Source organism: Bubalus kerabau, chromosome 4 (genome assembly GCF_029407905.1).
Source record: "Bubalus kerabau isolate K-KA32 ecotype Philippines breed swamp buffalo chromosome 4, PCC_UOA_SB_1v2, whole genome shotgun sequence".
Lineage (NCBI taxonomy): Eukaryota > Metazoa > Chordata > Mammalia > Artiodactyla > Bovidae > Bubalus > Bubalus kerabau.
In genome coordinates, this window is record NC_073627.1 from 75218836 (window position 1) to 75234434 (window position 15599).

Genomic DNA, 15599 nt, shown 5'->3' on the forward strand with positions numbered 1-15599 from the left:
TTAATCCTACAAGTTTGCATCAACACCGTCAAAGACTAGACTAACGTTAGAATAACTGATTTTGTTTACCCAATACTGATTCTAGCATACATCCTCTGCGGCAAGAAATATCACTACCTTTTACTAAAAATAGTTTAACAGGTACTGATGTTAAAAATCTTCAATTAAGAAAAGCTTGCCAATTTTTAAATTCTTATAAGAAAGTTTAATTGGAATTTTCCATAAAAACTTTCAAGATATGCCAAAAGAACTTCCAAACTACAAAAGGCCAAGAGTGAAATTACTGATCCAATAATTGGTATCTTTCTTCTTAGTTATACTGACAGCACAACAACATTTACGAATAAAGAGGGATCATTCAGTCTCGGGGGTGACACCAGAGCTCTGCATCTTGACTGTGGTGCTGGTTACAGAATCCACATGTGTGATAAAACGGCAAAGACCTACACACACACAGAGTACCAATGTCGACTTCCTGGCTTTAATACTGCACAAAAGTTATGTAAGATGTAACCAGGAGGGGAAACTGGGTGAAAGGTACCAGGCCCTCTCTATTCTTCAACTGCCTGTGAACCTGTAATTATTTAAAGATTAAAAATAAACAAGTAAATGGATAGCTTTTAATCAATGACAACAAAAATACCATATATATTTAAAAAATTAACCCAAATCCCCTATTCAACAGACTGGAAAACTGAGACCTAACCAGGTAATACAAACTTTCACTGTCAGTAACAGAGTAAAGGCACTTAAATGAAATGCTGTCAACCAAGAAACATAAAATGAGAAGTAACCAATCGCTGGTAGTCATCAACAATATCTTGTTTAACCAAAGATGATCAAGTCGGCTGATGCCTGTGTTGCATTAAAATGCAACCAGTATTTTTTTAATTATTACATTTTATTGAAGGAAGAAACTTTTTCTGAGGGGAAAAAAAACTCAAAAACAAATTTATATTTAACCTTAGAACTTGCACATCTGAAGCAAAGTGAGTTTACTGAAAAGCAGGACACAGTATTCCAAATAAGACCATGCCATCTTTACAGAGAGGTCATCCTCAGACAACAAAGTGTACAACTATTCCTGACCTGAATGGCTCTAAACAGCTATAATATAAAACTAAACATAGGCTGGCTACCTTTGATTCCAGAAAATGGATTTTCAACCAGATAAAGTTAATACTTAGAATAGCTACTTTCAAGTTCCCCATAGTTAACAATTATGTTCCATGAAGGCAAATGCTGGCTAAATTGGTGGTTGCAAACTACAGTCATAATATAGCCTCCTACAAAAATTACATTCTGCAGTCTGAACTGATACCTTAGCTGTCACCCTGTGTCCTCTAGACACAGGGTGTTTGGGTAACATTTATCCTTACGAGACTCAGTTTGGTAAATACAAGTCATTCTTTCTCCTCCTTGAGAGAAACGGGATACAGATATAAATCACCATCTATGCATCATCTACCACTTTGGAAAATCGACTTGAAGCAGCGGAGCCACCCAAGCTCAAGTATAAACATCAGCAGGTAGATAAAACAGATGTCTGTCTAAAACGTGGCTTCCAGATCATATAAAGCAAGTATTCAACTGTCCCAATTGCAATGTAAAGAAAATACATTACCTGAAATGGAACAAGAATTCACATTTCTGGGGGTGGAACAGAGGGGGAAAGTGGAAGAAAACTACACAAAGTTAATAGGTCTTTACTGAAGTTATGAGACAACAAGTCAGATTAACAGGGGGAGATTTAGGTAAGAAACTTAAGCATGTATTAATGGGGCTAGGACAGTGAATTTTAAAATTGTATCCTGAATTAGGCTATGGTTTAACTAATATTACTTTTTATTTTGGGAGAAAAAACAGAAGTCACAATAACAGACTATGGAAGCATAAACACAGCAATAATACTTTAAAGGTCACAATTCTTTACTTCTGAAGACATTAGTAACAGCTGCAGCTCTCACAAATGAACACCCAACCCTGTCTATGCTAAAGAGGCTGGTTTGGCATCGATCGCTAAGGCCTATAGGGCCTGGGATTGGTAATGATAAAATATAAAGCAGGAACAGGAGCATAAAATATCTGGTATAATACGATATAGTTAACATTTACAATATGTCGACATCATTCTAAGAGCTCACAATAATCCTATGAAGTAAGGACTAGTTCTTCCCATTCAACAGGTGAGAAAACTGAAGCACAGATTAAATGATCTGCCTAAGGTCACACTCCTTGGAAGAAAAGTTATGACCAACCTAGATAGCACATTGAAAAGCAGAGACGTTACTTTGCCAACAAAGGTCCATCTAGTCAAGGCTATGGTTTTTCCAGTGGTCATGTATGGATGTGAGAGTTGGACTGTGAAGAAAGCTGAGCACCGAAGAATTGATGCTGTTGAACTGTGGTGTTGGAGAAGACTCCTGAGAGTCCCTTGGACTGCAAGGAGATCCAACCAGTCCTTTCTAAAGGAGATCAGCCCTGGGTGTTCTTTGGAAGGAATGACAGTACTTTGGCCACCTCACGCAAAGAGTTGACTCATTGGAAAACACTCTGATACTGGGAGGGATTGGGGGCAGGAGGAGAAGGGGACAACAGAGGATGAGATGGTTGGATGGCATCGCTGACTCAATGGATGTGAGTTTGAGTGAACTCCGGGAGTTCATTGGACAGGGAGGCCTGGCATGCTGCGATTCATGGGGTTGCAAAGAGCTGGACACGACTGAGCGACTGAACGGAACTGAAGGTCACACAGCTAGGATGGGGCAGAGCCAAGATTTGGAACAGGTGGAATGGTAATATGCCTTTACCTAAGGGCTAAGGAGCCAATTAAGGATTATAAGCCAAGTATGACTAACAAGCAAATTCACATTTTATTTTAGCAAGATCGCTCAGGTGGGAGCATAAGGATGAAAGAATAAAAAAAAAACAAACCAGAAACCTGAAGATGAGTTAAGAGAGGGCTGTGGAAAGACAGAAAGGACGAAGACCCGAATTAAGGGAATAGCAATAGAATGAAAACAAGTGAACAGACAGATACAAAGGAGAAAAATTTAGCCTGACTTCATGATTTAGAAAAGGGAGAGTGAGGATGAGTCTAAGCCTTCACTGACCAGGCCCAAACCAAAAGCTGCACATTTTAATGATCCTGTTACTTTATCAAAACCTTAAAGCAGAAAGGTTTAGTATTAAATCACCCTCTTCTCAACAACAGCACAGCATCTGACTTTATCCTCTTTTAAAAATGTAACTATATAACTTAAAATTACTGCCACCCGGCAACTCCACACTAATTGTTTAATACGCCGACAGTAAAGAGAGCTGTAAAACCACACGCAGACCATCACTGAACATGGACAGAAAAGCTACAAAGTTTGTGAGATTTAGCAAACATTCTTATATTTAGCACTCTAAATTTAAGGAAAATCTAAACGCCCTTTAAATGGATCAAAATCATTTTATCACTTAGAAGGGGCCTGCAGACAACTCCTGAGATTCAAAAAAAGTAAAACAACTCATAACTTCAAAGTCAAATCAATTATGTTTTTTCTCTTCTGTCTGTAAATGCAAATAAACAAACAAAAAAAAACCCCACTATTTTTATAGTTTAAGTCAATGATCTGTAAAATATTACATTTTGAAAAAATGTACTATAATGTACAAATGTACTATAATGAACAATGAAAAAAATGTACTGAAAAAACTTACTATAACTTCAACCTTATTACCACTGTAAGGTAAAAACAACACTAAAGCCAGGCCCTTCCAGTAACTAAATGCTCTTGGAAAGTGTCCAAAACAATGTTAGTAAATTTCCAATTCATTTCATCTAAGATCAACAAAAACAAGTTATCTAAAACATTGGGTCATATTTAAATAGGTTCACTCTAAAAATTTTACATGACCGAATCACTCAGAAAAAAATCTTTGTGCTTTTTACTTAGGATGGTACCCAAGACCAGTAAGTAACAGGATAGGGGGAGAGGGGGGAGTTGCATCTAGGGATTTAATCACATATTAATATTATTTTGAGAAAATTTTCAATACCACTAGCTTTCTTTTGGAAAGAAGCAGACTTTGGCAGAATCTGCAAAAATCATGATTTGCAATAATACTAAAAATCTCCATAACTTCTATAATGTGGACAAACATGTGGTGGTGCAAACTCTGATTTCAAGCTTGAGTTTTTTAAAGCTTCTTGTTACCTGTGGTTCAGATTTCTTTTTTATGGGTTGTATGTCTGATAGGTATATACCAATTTCATACAAAAACAAACATAAAGGTGCTTTATATATGTGAATGTACATATATGACACTTCAGACAACCTGTGATTTCCACTCAAAGAGCTTTTTTTATAAAGTTCTAGTAAATTGAGAAGTAAACGCCAACAGTTCAAAGAATAATCTAGCCAAACAGCAAAGGGAGCTATAAAATTAAACCTGGAAGTAAAAAAAAAAAACAAAAAAAAAAACCCTAAATAAAGCAGATACACAAAATGAAAAAATCCAGCACACTTGCATTGAGCTTGTTAAAGTTTATCTATAAATGTTAACCTTTTTTAAAAGTTGAAGAGTATACCAATTTTCACTTATGAAAAGTGACATCCTAGGATAAATTTCTAATACCCAAGAAAAATAAGTCAAGTTTGAAGATCTGCATACTAAAATACCAGAAGAACTGCAAAGAAATGAATAGAAAAAGCAAACATGGTTTTACTGGGAACATAGAAACCACCTGAAACATTAAAAGTGAGATGGACTCACTATAATGATCAAAAGATCCAAAATGAACAAATTAAGCACAAATACTCCCAGTGTGTTTAATATCTTCAGGAACAAGCAATGCCATCCAATCAATACTTGCTACAAAAACTGCCATAAACTGGTTACTACTTTTTTTTTTTTCAAAACATGAACCAAGGAAAGGTTTGTTGCAATATATTTGTAACTTACCAATACCGAGCTACTAAGTTTCTATTAGATGCTTCATCTAAGATCTGTGCTAAGAAGACTGAAATTTATTCAGACAGCAGTGAAAAATGAAGCCTCGCTAAAGACACTGAGATAAAGCTGACCCCTAAAGGCTCCTTGGTGCACATTTGCAACCACAGTGTTCACAGCACGCCGTACACTAAACTAGCAACAGATTGGTTAAAAACAGTTTGAATTTTCAACTTCTCATTATATAGGCAACATTTTTTGAAGCAATCATATTAAATAAATGTGTCTCTTTCACAGTTACCGATGAAATTTTAACCTGGACAGGGACCAATGCCCTGATTTTCTACTTTTTCCGTAAACCATATGACTTCCACATGCTGAGAATGTTTTATGCTTTAACCTGCAGTAAAGGCTTTACATCATTTTACTGCTCAGTGCCTGAAATGCAACAGAATCACCCCATCCAATGCAAGGAATATATTTGGCTTCAACCAAACCACTAGTCAGAAAAAGTTGAATGAATGCTTTTCTCAGTAAGTAACTTTGCATTTCCATAGAATAAACCAAAATCTGAGGTGAGGGTAGGGGGAAGGGAATATATTCTTATATTTTAAAGTTTTCCAACTCTAAACAAACATTTTAGTTTTTTTATTTATAAAATAATCATGAACATTTAAAGACACTGTTTAGTAGACTATCTTTCAGCAGAAAAACACTGTTTTATGGAGTTATATAGGATATTTCTCCAGTTTTTGCAAAGGTAATATTTCAGGCTAAAATAGAAGATTAAAACAAATAATTCTGGAAATTCTAGTTAATAACAAACTAAAAAGTCAGCTTTGTATCAACACATTTTATATCCTAAGGTTGAGATTTAGAAAAAACACATTCTTTTTTTTCTATTCAGGTCAATCTAAATAAATATGCTACCTCATACTTACAAGTCAGCTTATCTGTGTAAATGACCAACCACAGAAATTGCAAATCACAGGTTATAAAACATACCATATAATTACATATGATGTAACTTCCAGTTTTTAGAGTATCTAAGGTCCTTTACTGATAGGTTCAAGAATTGATAAGCCAAATATGTAAATACATTAAATTCTCAGCAGTCGAAAAGACAAATTATGCCAATTTCTTTATTTAAAAGTTCATAATACTAAAAATACATGACAAAAGAATGGTTATTGAAAAACTTACATTTCCGGGTGAAAGAAGTACAAATTATGTTAATTCTTCTGGTGTAATGTTTTTAAATATTAAAGACTGTGAGAAACAAGAGATGTTGCAATCCTCTTCCCTTTGTAACTCCAATTGAAACTCGGGGGAAAAAAATCAGAATTCAAATTTCCCAACCTTGACTTACACACTTAATTCAACTAGATCTAACTCCGCTGTGCAATTTTAAAATAAGTTTAACGCAAAGCACTACAATCTTGATGTGATAATTACCTGAGAAATAAATGCAAATTAAAAACAAATGCAGGTCCTCTTCATCGAAAGATGCATCTTACAGCAAAACCACTAAAAGCACAACCACATAGAACCAACTAAAGAAACAGGCACAGGAGGCAGCATGTCCATCAAAGAAGAGAAATGTACCATGCCAGAACAGAAACGAAGCACTGAAGGAAAGGAGGGAGGGCGGGCAGGCAGGCAGAGAGAGGCGGCAGAGGTTTCTACACCTGCAGGATCCCATAGAAATTAACTAGTCACATCACTCTGCCCTACATGATACGTAAGATTTTTAAAGCTTCAGGGTAAATAAAAACGGTAATCACTCTATACCATCATTCAACTTTACTTAGTATAGTATTTGTAATGCCAAGTGCATTCTCCCCTTCACTCACCCAATGTTTCCTCTCGCTTCCATACCAGCTTTCAGCCAAATGCGAGACAGAACAGGGTGGGGTAGAAGAAAAATACAAGCTGCGCCTTTTAGCGAGTCCCCACGCACCCCCCTCAACAATTTCCAACAGTTTTTCCTACTACGAAAATAAGTCACCCAACCACAGGATACACAACAGTCATTCCGTGTCTTCAGCAGACACAGAGGGTCGCGTACACAAGTGGGCACTCCCGACCCCCACCCCTCCGCCCCCGAATCTTAAGTAATGTTTCATCTATGGAAGGCGAAGACGACCAACGAGACCTACTGTTTCGGGGTGAAGATGGGTGGAGGACTCCTTTCCAAGTAGCCCCAATAGTGTAACCAAAACACGGTTCCGGAATAAAATATTAAGAACACTCTTCCTTTCCCACCTAGCTACCGACTTGAGGATGCAAAAAGCCACCTCTACCGCACCTCATCTCTCCGAGGCGCCTGCCCTGAGTTTGGGGTGGAGGTGGGTCCCGGGAGACGGGGAGGAGGAGTGTGAGCCGCCGATGGGACACAAACGAGTCGCTCCCCGCGGCCACCCCGCGCCGCTCCGCTAGCCCAGAGGTCCCGGAGCCGCACCTCGCGCACGCCTCTCCGCCCAGGCCCAGCTAAAAGCTCCGACTCCGGCTCTCGAACTTCCTCTCCAGAGACATTTATTCAAGGCTAACCCATCGCCCGAGTGCACGTCACCCAGTTTCAAACACAGCTCTGCACCCCAAACAAACCCACGCACCTCAAATTCCCCTCACAGTTTCCCAAACTCCAAACTGGAGACCCCACCTCCAGGATTCAAACCTTCCGCCCATTGGGGAGGCAACCAGGGGAAAAGAGTTGGGAGCACCGGACGCCTTTCAATTACCGCCCCCACAAACTGCCCCACCCCAGACCCTGCGTTCGGGTCACCCCCGCGAAACCCCCCGCTTCCTCCCTCCTCTCAGTTGGGCCGCTTAAGACACTCATCCCCAGCCCACTCACTTACTCCCCCCAACACCCACCCCCCCCCCAAAAAAAAAGTGAAGAGAAAGAAGTGAGGAAAGAGACTGGAGAGACTTGAGGCTTCCAAACCACTCGACTCACCTCAGAATGCTTTGCTGAGTTCTCCCGCCCGGCACAGCCCCCTCCCCAACGTCCCGGTACGAAGGGCTGAGGTCTGAGGTAGGGAGGAGGGGAAAGCGGGAGGGGGGAGGGGTGTCTTCCGCGTGGGGCGCCCGTCGGGAGGGGTCTGGGGAGGGGTTGAGGCCGGCGCAGGAAGAGGAGAAGGGGGAGGGGAGGCCCTTATCTCCCAGTCTCCCCCTGAAAAACCTCCCTTGTCTCAATCACATCAGACTGACTGTCTTTGTCTGGCTGACAACCGCCATATTGATATCAACAGCCCCGCTCCCACCTGCTGCCACCGGGCGGCCCTGGGAGTTGTAGTTTTTGCCTCCCTTGAGTAAAGGTGCGGGACTCTGCGTCCGGAGGCCCCAAGGAACTACAGCTCCCGGCAAGTACCGCGCCCGTGCGCCTTCCCACAGGGAGGAGGGGAAAGGGGCGCCAGAGCCGTAGGGACTACACATCCCAGAATACCATGGATTCTGGGCCCAGATGAGGGACATGATATCATGCTGGGGTGAAGACGGAGGATGAATTGGCGGCGCGGATGAATTTGAGCTGACGGAAGGAGGCGTTCTAAGAGGAGAGGAAAAGGAAAGATGACCGCTGTTCCCATGATGCACGGAGAAATGACTACATTTCCCATGATGCGCCGGGAAAGGGGCGTAGGGAAAAAAAGACTGCATGTCCCGCGATGCTCTCGGCGGGGCCGTGGCGGAGATTGAACCGGAAGACGCTTTCTGGGCTTGAGAAGTCGAGGAACTGCTACTTACCAGCGAAAAGTCCAGCATGAAACTGGTGAGTCTCCGCTCTTAGATCGGAGGGCATATCCTTTTGGAATTCGTCGTTTCCACCTTAGGAAGGCAACCGTCTCGGACGAGGGGTGGCAGGGAACTAGAAGGTGGGGTGAACCAAGGAAAGCTGATGTTTGTTGTTGAGTTTGAATTCCAACTCAGACCCTTCACAACTGCTAGATGTAATTCATCCCTTGGCGCGGCCCTTTTGGTTAGATAAAGAGATTGAATCTTACCTTCACATACGAACCAAGGTTGGACTTTACGAACCAGGTTTGATTTGTTTCTCGGCTGCCACGTGAATGTTATAATTGGTACACTTCTTTCCACGGGATTGACACTTGATTAAGCGTTCCTTTTTACAGTTGTTGAGAAGGTTTGGTAACATGAACAGAGTTTAGAAAATTCTAGGCGGATCTTAATCTCTTATTTAATTCTCTGTTATAGACTCCTAGCTGCCCTTGATCATTCAAAGGAGGTCGAAGTCAGAGTGTGATCTTGGATGGTTTGAGTCTTAAATTCTGTATAAGATGGGCTGAGAGGAACTGTTACATGGCGTTACAATCTAGAGCTGTAGGGACTGCGTGAGCTAAGGTTAGAGCATGCCAGGATACCTGGAAAAGTTTTGCATTACAAAACTCAGACGCTTGGCTTATAGGAAAGCCGCTCAGGCTTTTGTTTTGAGCCATTTTATTCTCAGTGTGCACAGGTTTAACTAATTTACTCCAACTAATTAATTGGAATTCGTAATAGCATAATTTGAGTAGAGAAGGTGTGAGATGCTGTTTCTCAGGCTTTAAAAGTCATGTTTCTGCAAGCCAGGTATTGTCAGGCTTTACTTTCTGAAGTTTTTGAGGAAAAACAAAAGGTTTCTCTTAATTATTTGAGCATGCTTTTGCAAAGTACGTGTGTATGTACCCACACACGGTACAGGCATATATACTCTGCACAGTGTCAGCTGTTCTTTGAGACGGCAGAGAACATAAGAAAGGTGGATTCAGTTCCAAAACTGTCTCTATCTAAAGCTGTTTCTATTAGAAGAAGGGCACAGGGATCAGTAAACCTTGAGAGTGTCAATTTGCTTTTGGGTCAGTTTTCCAAACATTTCAAAATGCAGAATTGAAAGTCACCACCCTTGTCCTAAAGAAGCATGCAATCTAATGAAGAAGATACAAAGTAATGAAAAAGTTATAATTCACCTCCATCTGGGTGAACGGAGTCATCATGTTCAGGGTGTGGGGATTGAGAGGATACTGGGGGTGTGTGGGGAGTCAGATACAGCTCCTTTGGAAAGGTAGTTCTTGAACCGATAAGAAGGTCAAATGCACTCCGGCCTTCCTTGAAGAGGGTTCAGCTGAGAGAAGCCAAAGAGCTTGGCACCTAAATCGTTGAAAGACTGACCATGTTTTGTCAATAAAAGATAAATCATGGTTGATGTGTGTGGTGTGAAGGCAGGCAAGAGGGAAGCAGGTTTCTTTTCCTATAACAACTCATTTGCTGAGGGTATCAGAGTTAGGGTTTAATTTACATATATTTTGGTTTGCTTATAAAATTCTCCTGCTTACTTTATTTAGAGATGTGAAAACATGGAAAAAGTAGAAATATTTTTTTTCCTTTAAGAACCATAAAATGCCTCAGAGGAAGAGGAATTGTTCTATCTGTACTCCTTCCCTCTTTATTTTTCATCCACCTAATAACTAACTAAAACTCATTTGGTACTTGATGAGGAGTATCTTTCAACACAGCAAAGTGGTTTCAGAAACATTGACAGCAAGTTGGACTTCTTTTTTGTCATGCCTCCTATACAGTTGGGCTTTCCAGGTATTGCTAGTAGCGAAGAATCCACCTGCCAGTGCAGGCAACTCGAGATGCAGGTTCGATGCCTGAGTCAGGAAGATCCCCTGGAATAGGAGATGGCAACCCACTCCAGTATTCTTGCCTGGAAAATTCCATGGGCAGAGGAGCTTGGTGGGCTAGTCCATGAGATTGCAAAGATTTGGACATGACTGAGAGTGACTAACACTTTCATTTTTTCTTTGTAATATCAGGCAACTTTATTTGAGGAAAATTCATCTTCAATTAATCAGGACAATTTTGAAAAGAACAAGAAAATTAGAAACATATCCTCTAAATTAGCACGTTTTAGAGCCTCTTCCCTTTTTAATATCAATTAAGCCTAATTGGGTATACCCTGATGGCCAAATGCAGCAAAGCATAGAAAACTGAACTCACCAGGGTCTTTAACAAAGACTTTGGGAGCCCCCATCCCCCCCCCCAAAAAAAAAACCAAATTCATTGACAGAAATCAAGTTTGAAACATCATGGCCAGGAATTTAGTCATTCAAATAGATGAACGTTAAAGTGAATAAAATAACTAGCAGTTCAAAAATGAATCATTTGTCATGCTTCCTGTAGATAGTTCCAGAGCTGGAGAGAATCCTCTAGTTTATTCAGTCAATGAGGATGTATTATACAACCACAGTATACCCGTGGCATTCAAAGTTTTAATACTTTTCATTTTAACTATTGAATTTGACCCCAAGGATCGATGACATGGAATTATTTGTAATTTTGCTGAGACGAAAGTTTGAATGTGATTTTAAGATGAATAATAATCCTTAGTGAAATGAGCCTGATTGCCTCAGAATCCAGGACTTTCTGCAGTTCTGTTGCTGTCTTGTTAAAGATCTGAAAGAAAGGTCACTTAAACGCTCGTTCTATGCTATACTCTGAATTTGATGGAGAAAATTATATGCTGTAGTTGTATTTATGAATTTAAAACCTCAATAAGGCCGTGAGTTACTTTCTTCAGTGGTTTGGGCTCCTTTTGTATAAAATGCTGTTTCATTACTACTAGCTTGGGGCGGGAATGGGGAGGTGCAAACTTGTCACTCACCATTTTTCTTAAGAAAGCAGATGGAGCAAAGAAATGGATTCATGGGCCACTTCCAGCTGAGGACAGGTAAAGCACCAAGTGGAATTGTAGATTTGAAAGAAAATACTGGCTTGAAAGGGGCAAATCCTGCCTCAAGGTCAGTTTAACAAACACATCCCTTGAAGCACATCCCTTTAGGAAGGGATGTGCTTAATCCTTACCTTGGATCTGAGAGCAGTGGATTCTTCCTGCAGTTTTAAGACTTGCAAAATCCTTTTGGCTTCTCAAACTTTGGATCAGGAACAGAAGATGGCTGGCTGTAAATAACAAACATAATTTTACCAGGACTTAATTCACCTCTTTCCGTACAATTGTTAAAATGTCAACCTGGTTTCACTAGCTCTGTGTTTCTCTTTGCTACTTGTTAGAGCGCCCTCGTGTGTCTCTATGGTGTAATGTCATTTCAAGCTTTAGAAAGGCCCTTTCTGTCACCACCTCAGTATGATAGGGTTTTTTTCCCTTGAAGATGTTTTCCTCGAGCTCTGAAAACTGACATAAGGCCGGACCACTGTTCAGTTGTGCTCTGGGATTAAACTGGATATTTTACTCTTGGGCATTTCTAAGTCCTGATGGTGACTCTAAAGATTAAACCTTTTATACTTAAGGCAAAAAATATATGTATACGCCAAGATGAGTAACGAATTAAAAGGAAATTTTTATATTTGGGTATATGTAATAGGGCTTCCCTGGTGGCTCAGACAGTAAAGAATCCACCTGCCAATCCAGGAGACCCAGTTCCATCCCTGGGTCAGGAAGATCCCCTGGAGAAAGAAATGGCAACCCACTCCAGTATTCTTGCCTGGAGAATCCCATGGACAGAGGAACCTGGTGGGCTACAGCCCATGAAGTTGCAAAGAGTTTGACATGACTGAGCACACACACAATCTGACATACCATACAAGCATGACAGCGATACTGCTGCTTTTAATTGTAGTAACACGTTTGTTTTGTAGCTGGTTTGCTCTGAGAACTCAGATTCATCTGCCATTTGCTCTGACAATCGGCAACCTACTTGAAGGTCTAGGGCCAAGAGTGCAGCATAGCCACGGAACTAGCATTCCCAATGGAAAGTTCGCTCCTGGCTTACCAAATACCAACTGAGGTCCAGGCAGAAACTGCTCTTCAGTCATCATCACTCATTTCTTCATTCACCAGATCTTCCTGAACACCTGCCTTCTCTGTGCTAGGCATTGCTTAAGGTAATGGGTATGTTCCAGTGGAGAAGACAGATTTACTCCCTGCCTTTACGGGAAATAAAGTCTAGCAGGCCCACTGTGCAGCTCGACAGTATTACAGTGAACTTTCTGATGGAGAGCTATCACTGGGCCCTGGCGTCAGTAGATTTTTTTTTAGTACTTATGTATTTGTTTGGATGTGTTGGGTCTTAGTTGCGGCACACAGGATCTTCTTGCATCAGGCTGGCTCTTTCATTGCAGTGCACGGGCTCCCTGGTTGCAGTGTTTGGGCTCCAGAGTGTAGTTGCAGCAGTAGACTTGGCTGCTCCTGGGCAAATGGGGCCTCGGTGCCCTGAGCAGGGTTCACACCTGTGTCCTCTGCATTGCAAGATAGATTTTTAACCACTGGACCACCAGGGAGGTCCCTCAAGTACTTTTTAAGTGTTGTTGGTGTTCAGTCACTAAGTCATGTCTGACTTTTTATGACCCCATGGACTGCTGCATGCCAGGCTTCCCTGTCCTTTACCAGCTCCCAGAGTTTGCTTGAACTCATGTGCATTGATTCAGTGATGGAATCCAACCATCTCATTCTCTGTTGCCCCCCAAAAATGTCCTTAATGGTATCCTAGAAGGTACCTCCTTGATATTGTAACAGACATGGCCAGCTTGCCCTCTGGCTTAACCATTGTGCCAGTAGTGTATGAGAATATATTTCCCCACCCTTGCCAAGGACGTCATCTGTTTCTTTAACTATATGTCTTACTAATGTAACTGTCTCCTTTATGAGTTCTCACATCTTCTCGTCTCTCAGATTGAGCCGCATTTAGTAAAACGTCCTTACAGTAGTGATGTGTGGATGTGGGAAAGTGTATCAGATCTCTTCAGATAAAAAGGTGGTGCCGTAAGAATCTTTTTTTTTTTTTAACTTTTAATTTTATACTGGAGTATAGCAGGAGACCCGTGTTCAATCCCTGGGTCCAGAAAACCCCCTGGAAAAGGAAATGGCAACCCACTCCAGTATTCTTGCCTGGAGAATCCCATGGACAGGGGAGCCTGGCAAGCTAATTCCATGGGGTCACAAAGAGTCAGACACAACTCGGTAACTAAACAGCAGAACAGCCGATTAATTTAGGTGAACAGCGAAGGGACTCAGCCACACATGTACATGTATGCATTCTCCCCTCACTCCCCTCCCCTCCAGGCTGCCACATAATACTGAGCAGAGTTCCCTGTGCTATACAGTAGGTCCTATTGGTTATCCATTTTAAATATAGCAGTATGTACTTGTTGGCCATAAGAATCCTCGAAAGGAACTTTTCAAAGAACCTGTGGTGTCGCTTTGAAAGCACTGATGCACAGCAGCAGTAATTATTATGACAGTATTATGGGGTCTGGCAGATCGGAGAAGCAGCTGGGTCAGGCATGCCTCAGTGGCAGAGGAGACCCCACACCCTGCAGAAAAGAAGAGGATGACCAGTGACATGAAGCTAGGAGTTGGGGCGTCAGGAAGGGCTAAGTCAGAAGGGTAGGTGTCAGAATTGTCAGCGATCCTGAGAAAAAGGCAAGAATGCTAACAAAGAGAATAAAGGGGAACAGGAAAGACTGCAAGAGAAAGGAGTTGGCTTGAGAGCCCCGAGGGTCTCAGCGATCAAGACTGAACTGTGATGGGAACTTGACTGTGAGAAGAGTAAGGAAGTTTCAATTGTCTTGCTGCTGCTGCTAAGTCGCTGCAGTCGTGTCCGACTCTGTGTGACCCATAGACGGCAGCCCACCAGGCTCCCCCGTCCCAGGGATTCTCCAGGCAAGAACACCGGAGTGGATTGCCATTGCCTTCTCCAATTGTCCTGGTTGACCATATATCTGAAAGAAATGCCCTAAGGGTCTAAAACAGTTAAATTTATAGAAAACACAAACGGATGAACTTTGACTCTCTCATGGATAGATCATCAGATAGATGGTGTTAAAGAAAGCCATTCTTTAATAGAAATTGCAAAACTAACACTTTTTTTGCCCTTAAGGTACAGTTTATTTTTCATCACTCATGCTTATGAAGGGGATAGGGAAGGTGAATAATAAAAGGTCTTACATAATCTATTCGTCAAATTTATGGCTTAAGCAAAGATTGGCCTTTCCTGAATACATTATTTCTGCATTTTTCTCTTCCAGTAAAATAGAGAAATGCATAATTAGATGCTCTAATTTAGTAAGTCTTCTCATTTTTTTTAATCAGCCTGTGAAAATACAGGTAAACAAGCAGTAGTATTAACGTAAAAGATATTGTAATTGTTACTTCTGTGCATTTTTAATTTTTAAACTTTTTATAATAATTATTATTATTCGTTACCGCACGTGGGCTTTCTCTAGCCGTGGTGAGTGAGCTCCTCCCTAGTTGCGGTGTGCAGGCTTCTCATTGCAGTGGCTTCTCTCGCTGCAGTGGACAGGCTCCGATGCTCAGGCTTCAGTAATTGCAACATGCAGGCTCAGTAGCTGTGCCACTTAGTTGCCCCAAGGCATGTGGACTAGGGATCAAACCCATGTCCCCTGCATTGGCAGGCGGATTTTTATCCACTCTGCGACCAGGGAAGTCCTCCTTTTACATTTTTTTAAAAATAGATTTATTGAGATATACTTAACATACAACAAAACTCATACATTTAAAAGGTACTATGCAGTGACTTTCAGTAAATTTACAAAGTTGTACAACAGCCACCACAATCCAGTTTTAGAATATTTTCATCACTCCAGAAAGATCCCTCGAGCCCATTAGCAATCCTCATAAC

At 41.2% G+C, this 15599-nt stretch overlaps 2 protein-coding genes across 12 annotated transcripts in view; one reads left to right on the forward strand and one right to left on the reverse strand.

Moving 5' to 3' along the window:
* Positions 1 to 8192, reverse strand: part of HMBOX1 (homeobox containing 1) — a 201700-nt gene extending 193508 nt beyond the window's left edge. For 5 of the 11 annotated variants that reach the window (XM_055577733.1, XM_055577740.1, XM_055577732.1 and 2 more), the window contains exon 1: positions 7901 to 8192. The gene's annotated coding sequence lies outside the window, so the exon portion shown is untranslated. The remainder of the gene's footprint in view (positions 1 to 7900) is intronic. The other 6 variants (XM_055577736.1, XM_055577739.1, XM_055577731.1 and 3 more) reach the window with 2 other exon arrangements.
* Positions 8193 to 8446: 254 nt separating this feature from the next.
* Positions 8447 to 15599, forward strand: part of INTS9 (integrator complex subunit 9) — a 121322-nt gene continuing 114169 nt past the window's right edge. The window contains exon 1 of the mRNA XM_055577730.1: positions 8447 to 8713. Coding sequence (XP_055433705.1) covers positions 8705 to 8713 — 9 coding nt within the window. The 5' untranslated portion in view covers positions 8447 to 8704. The remainder of the gene's footprint in view (positions 8714 to 15599) is intronic.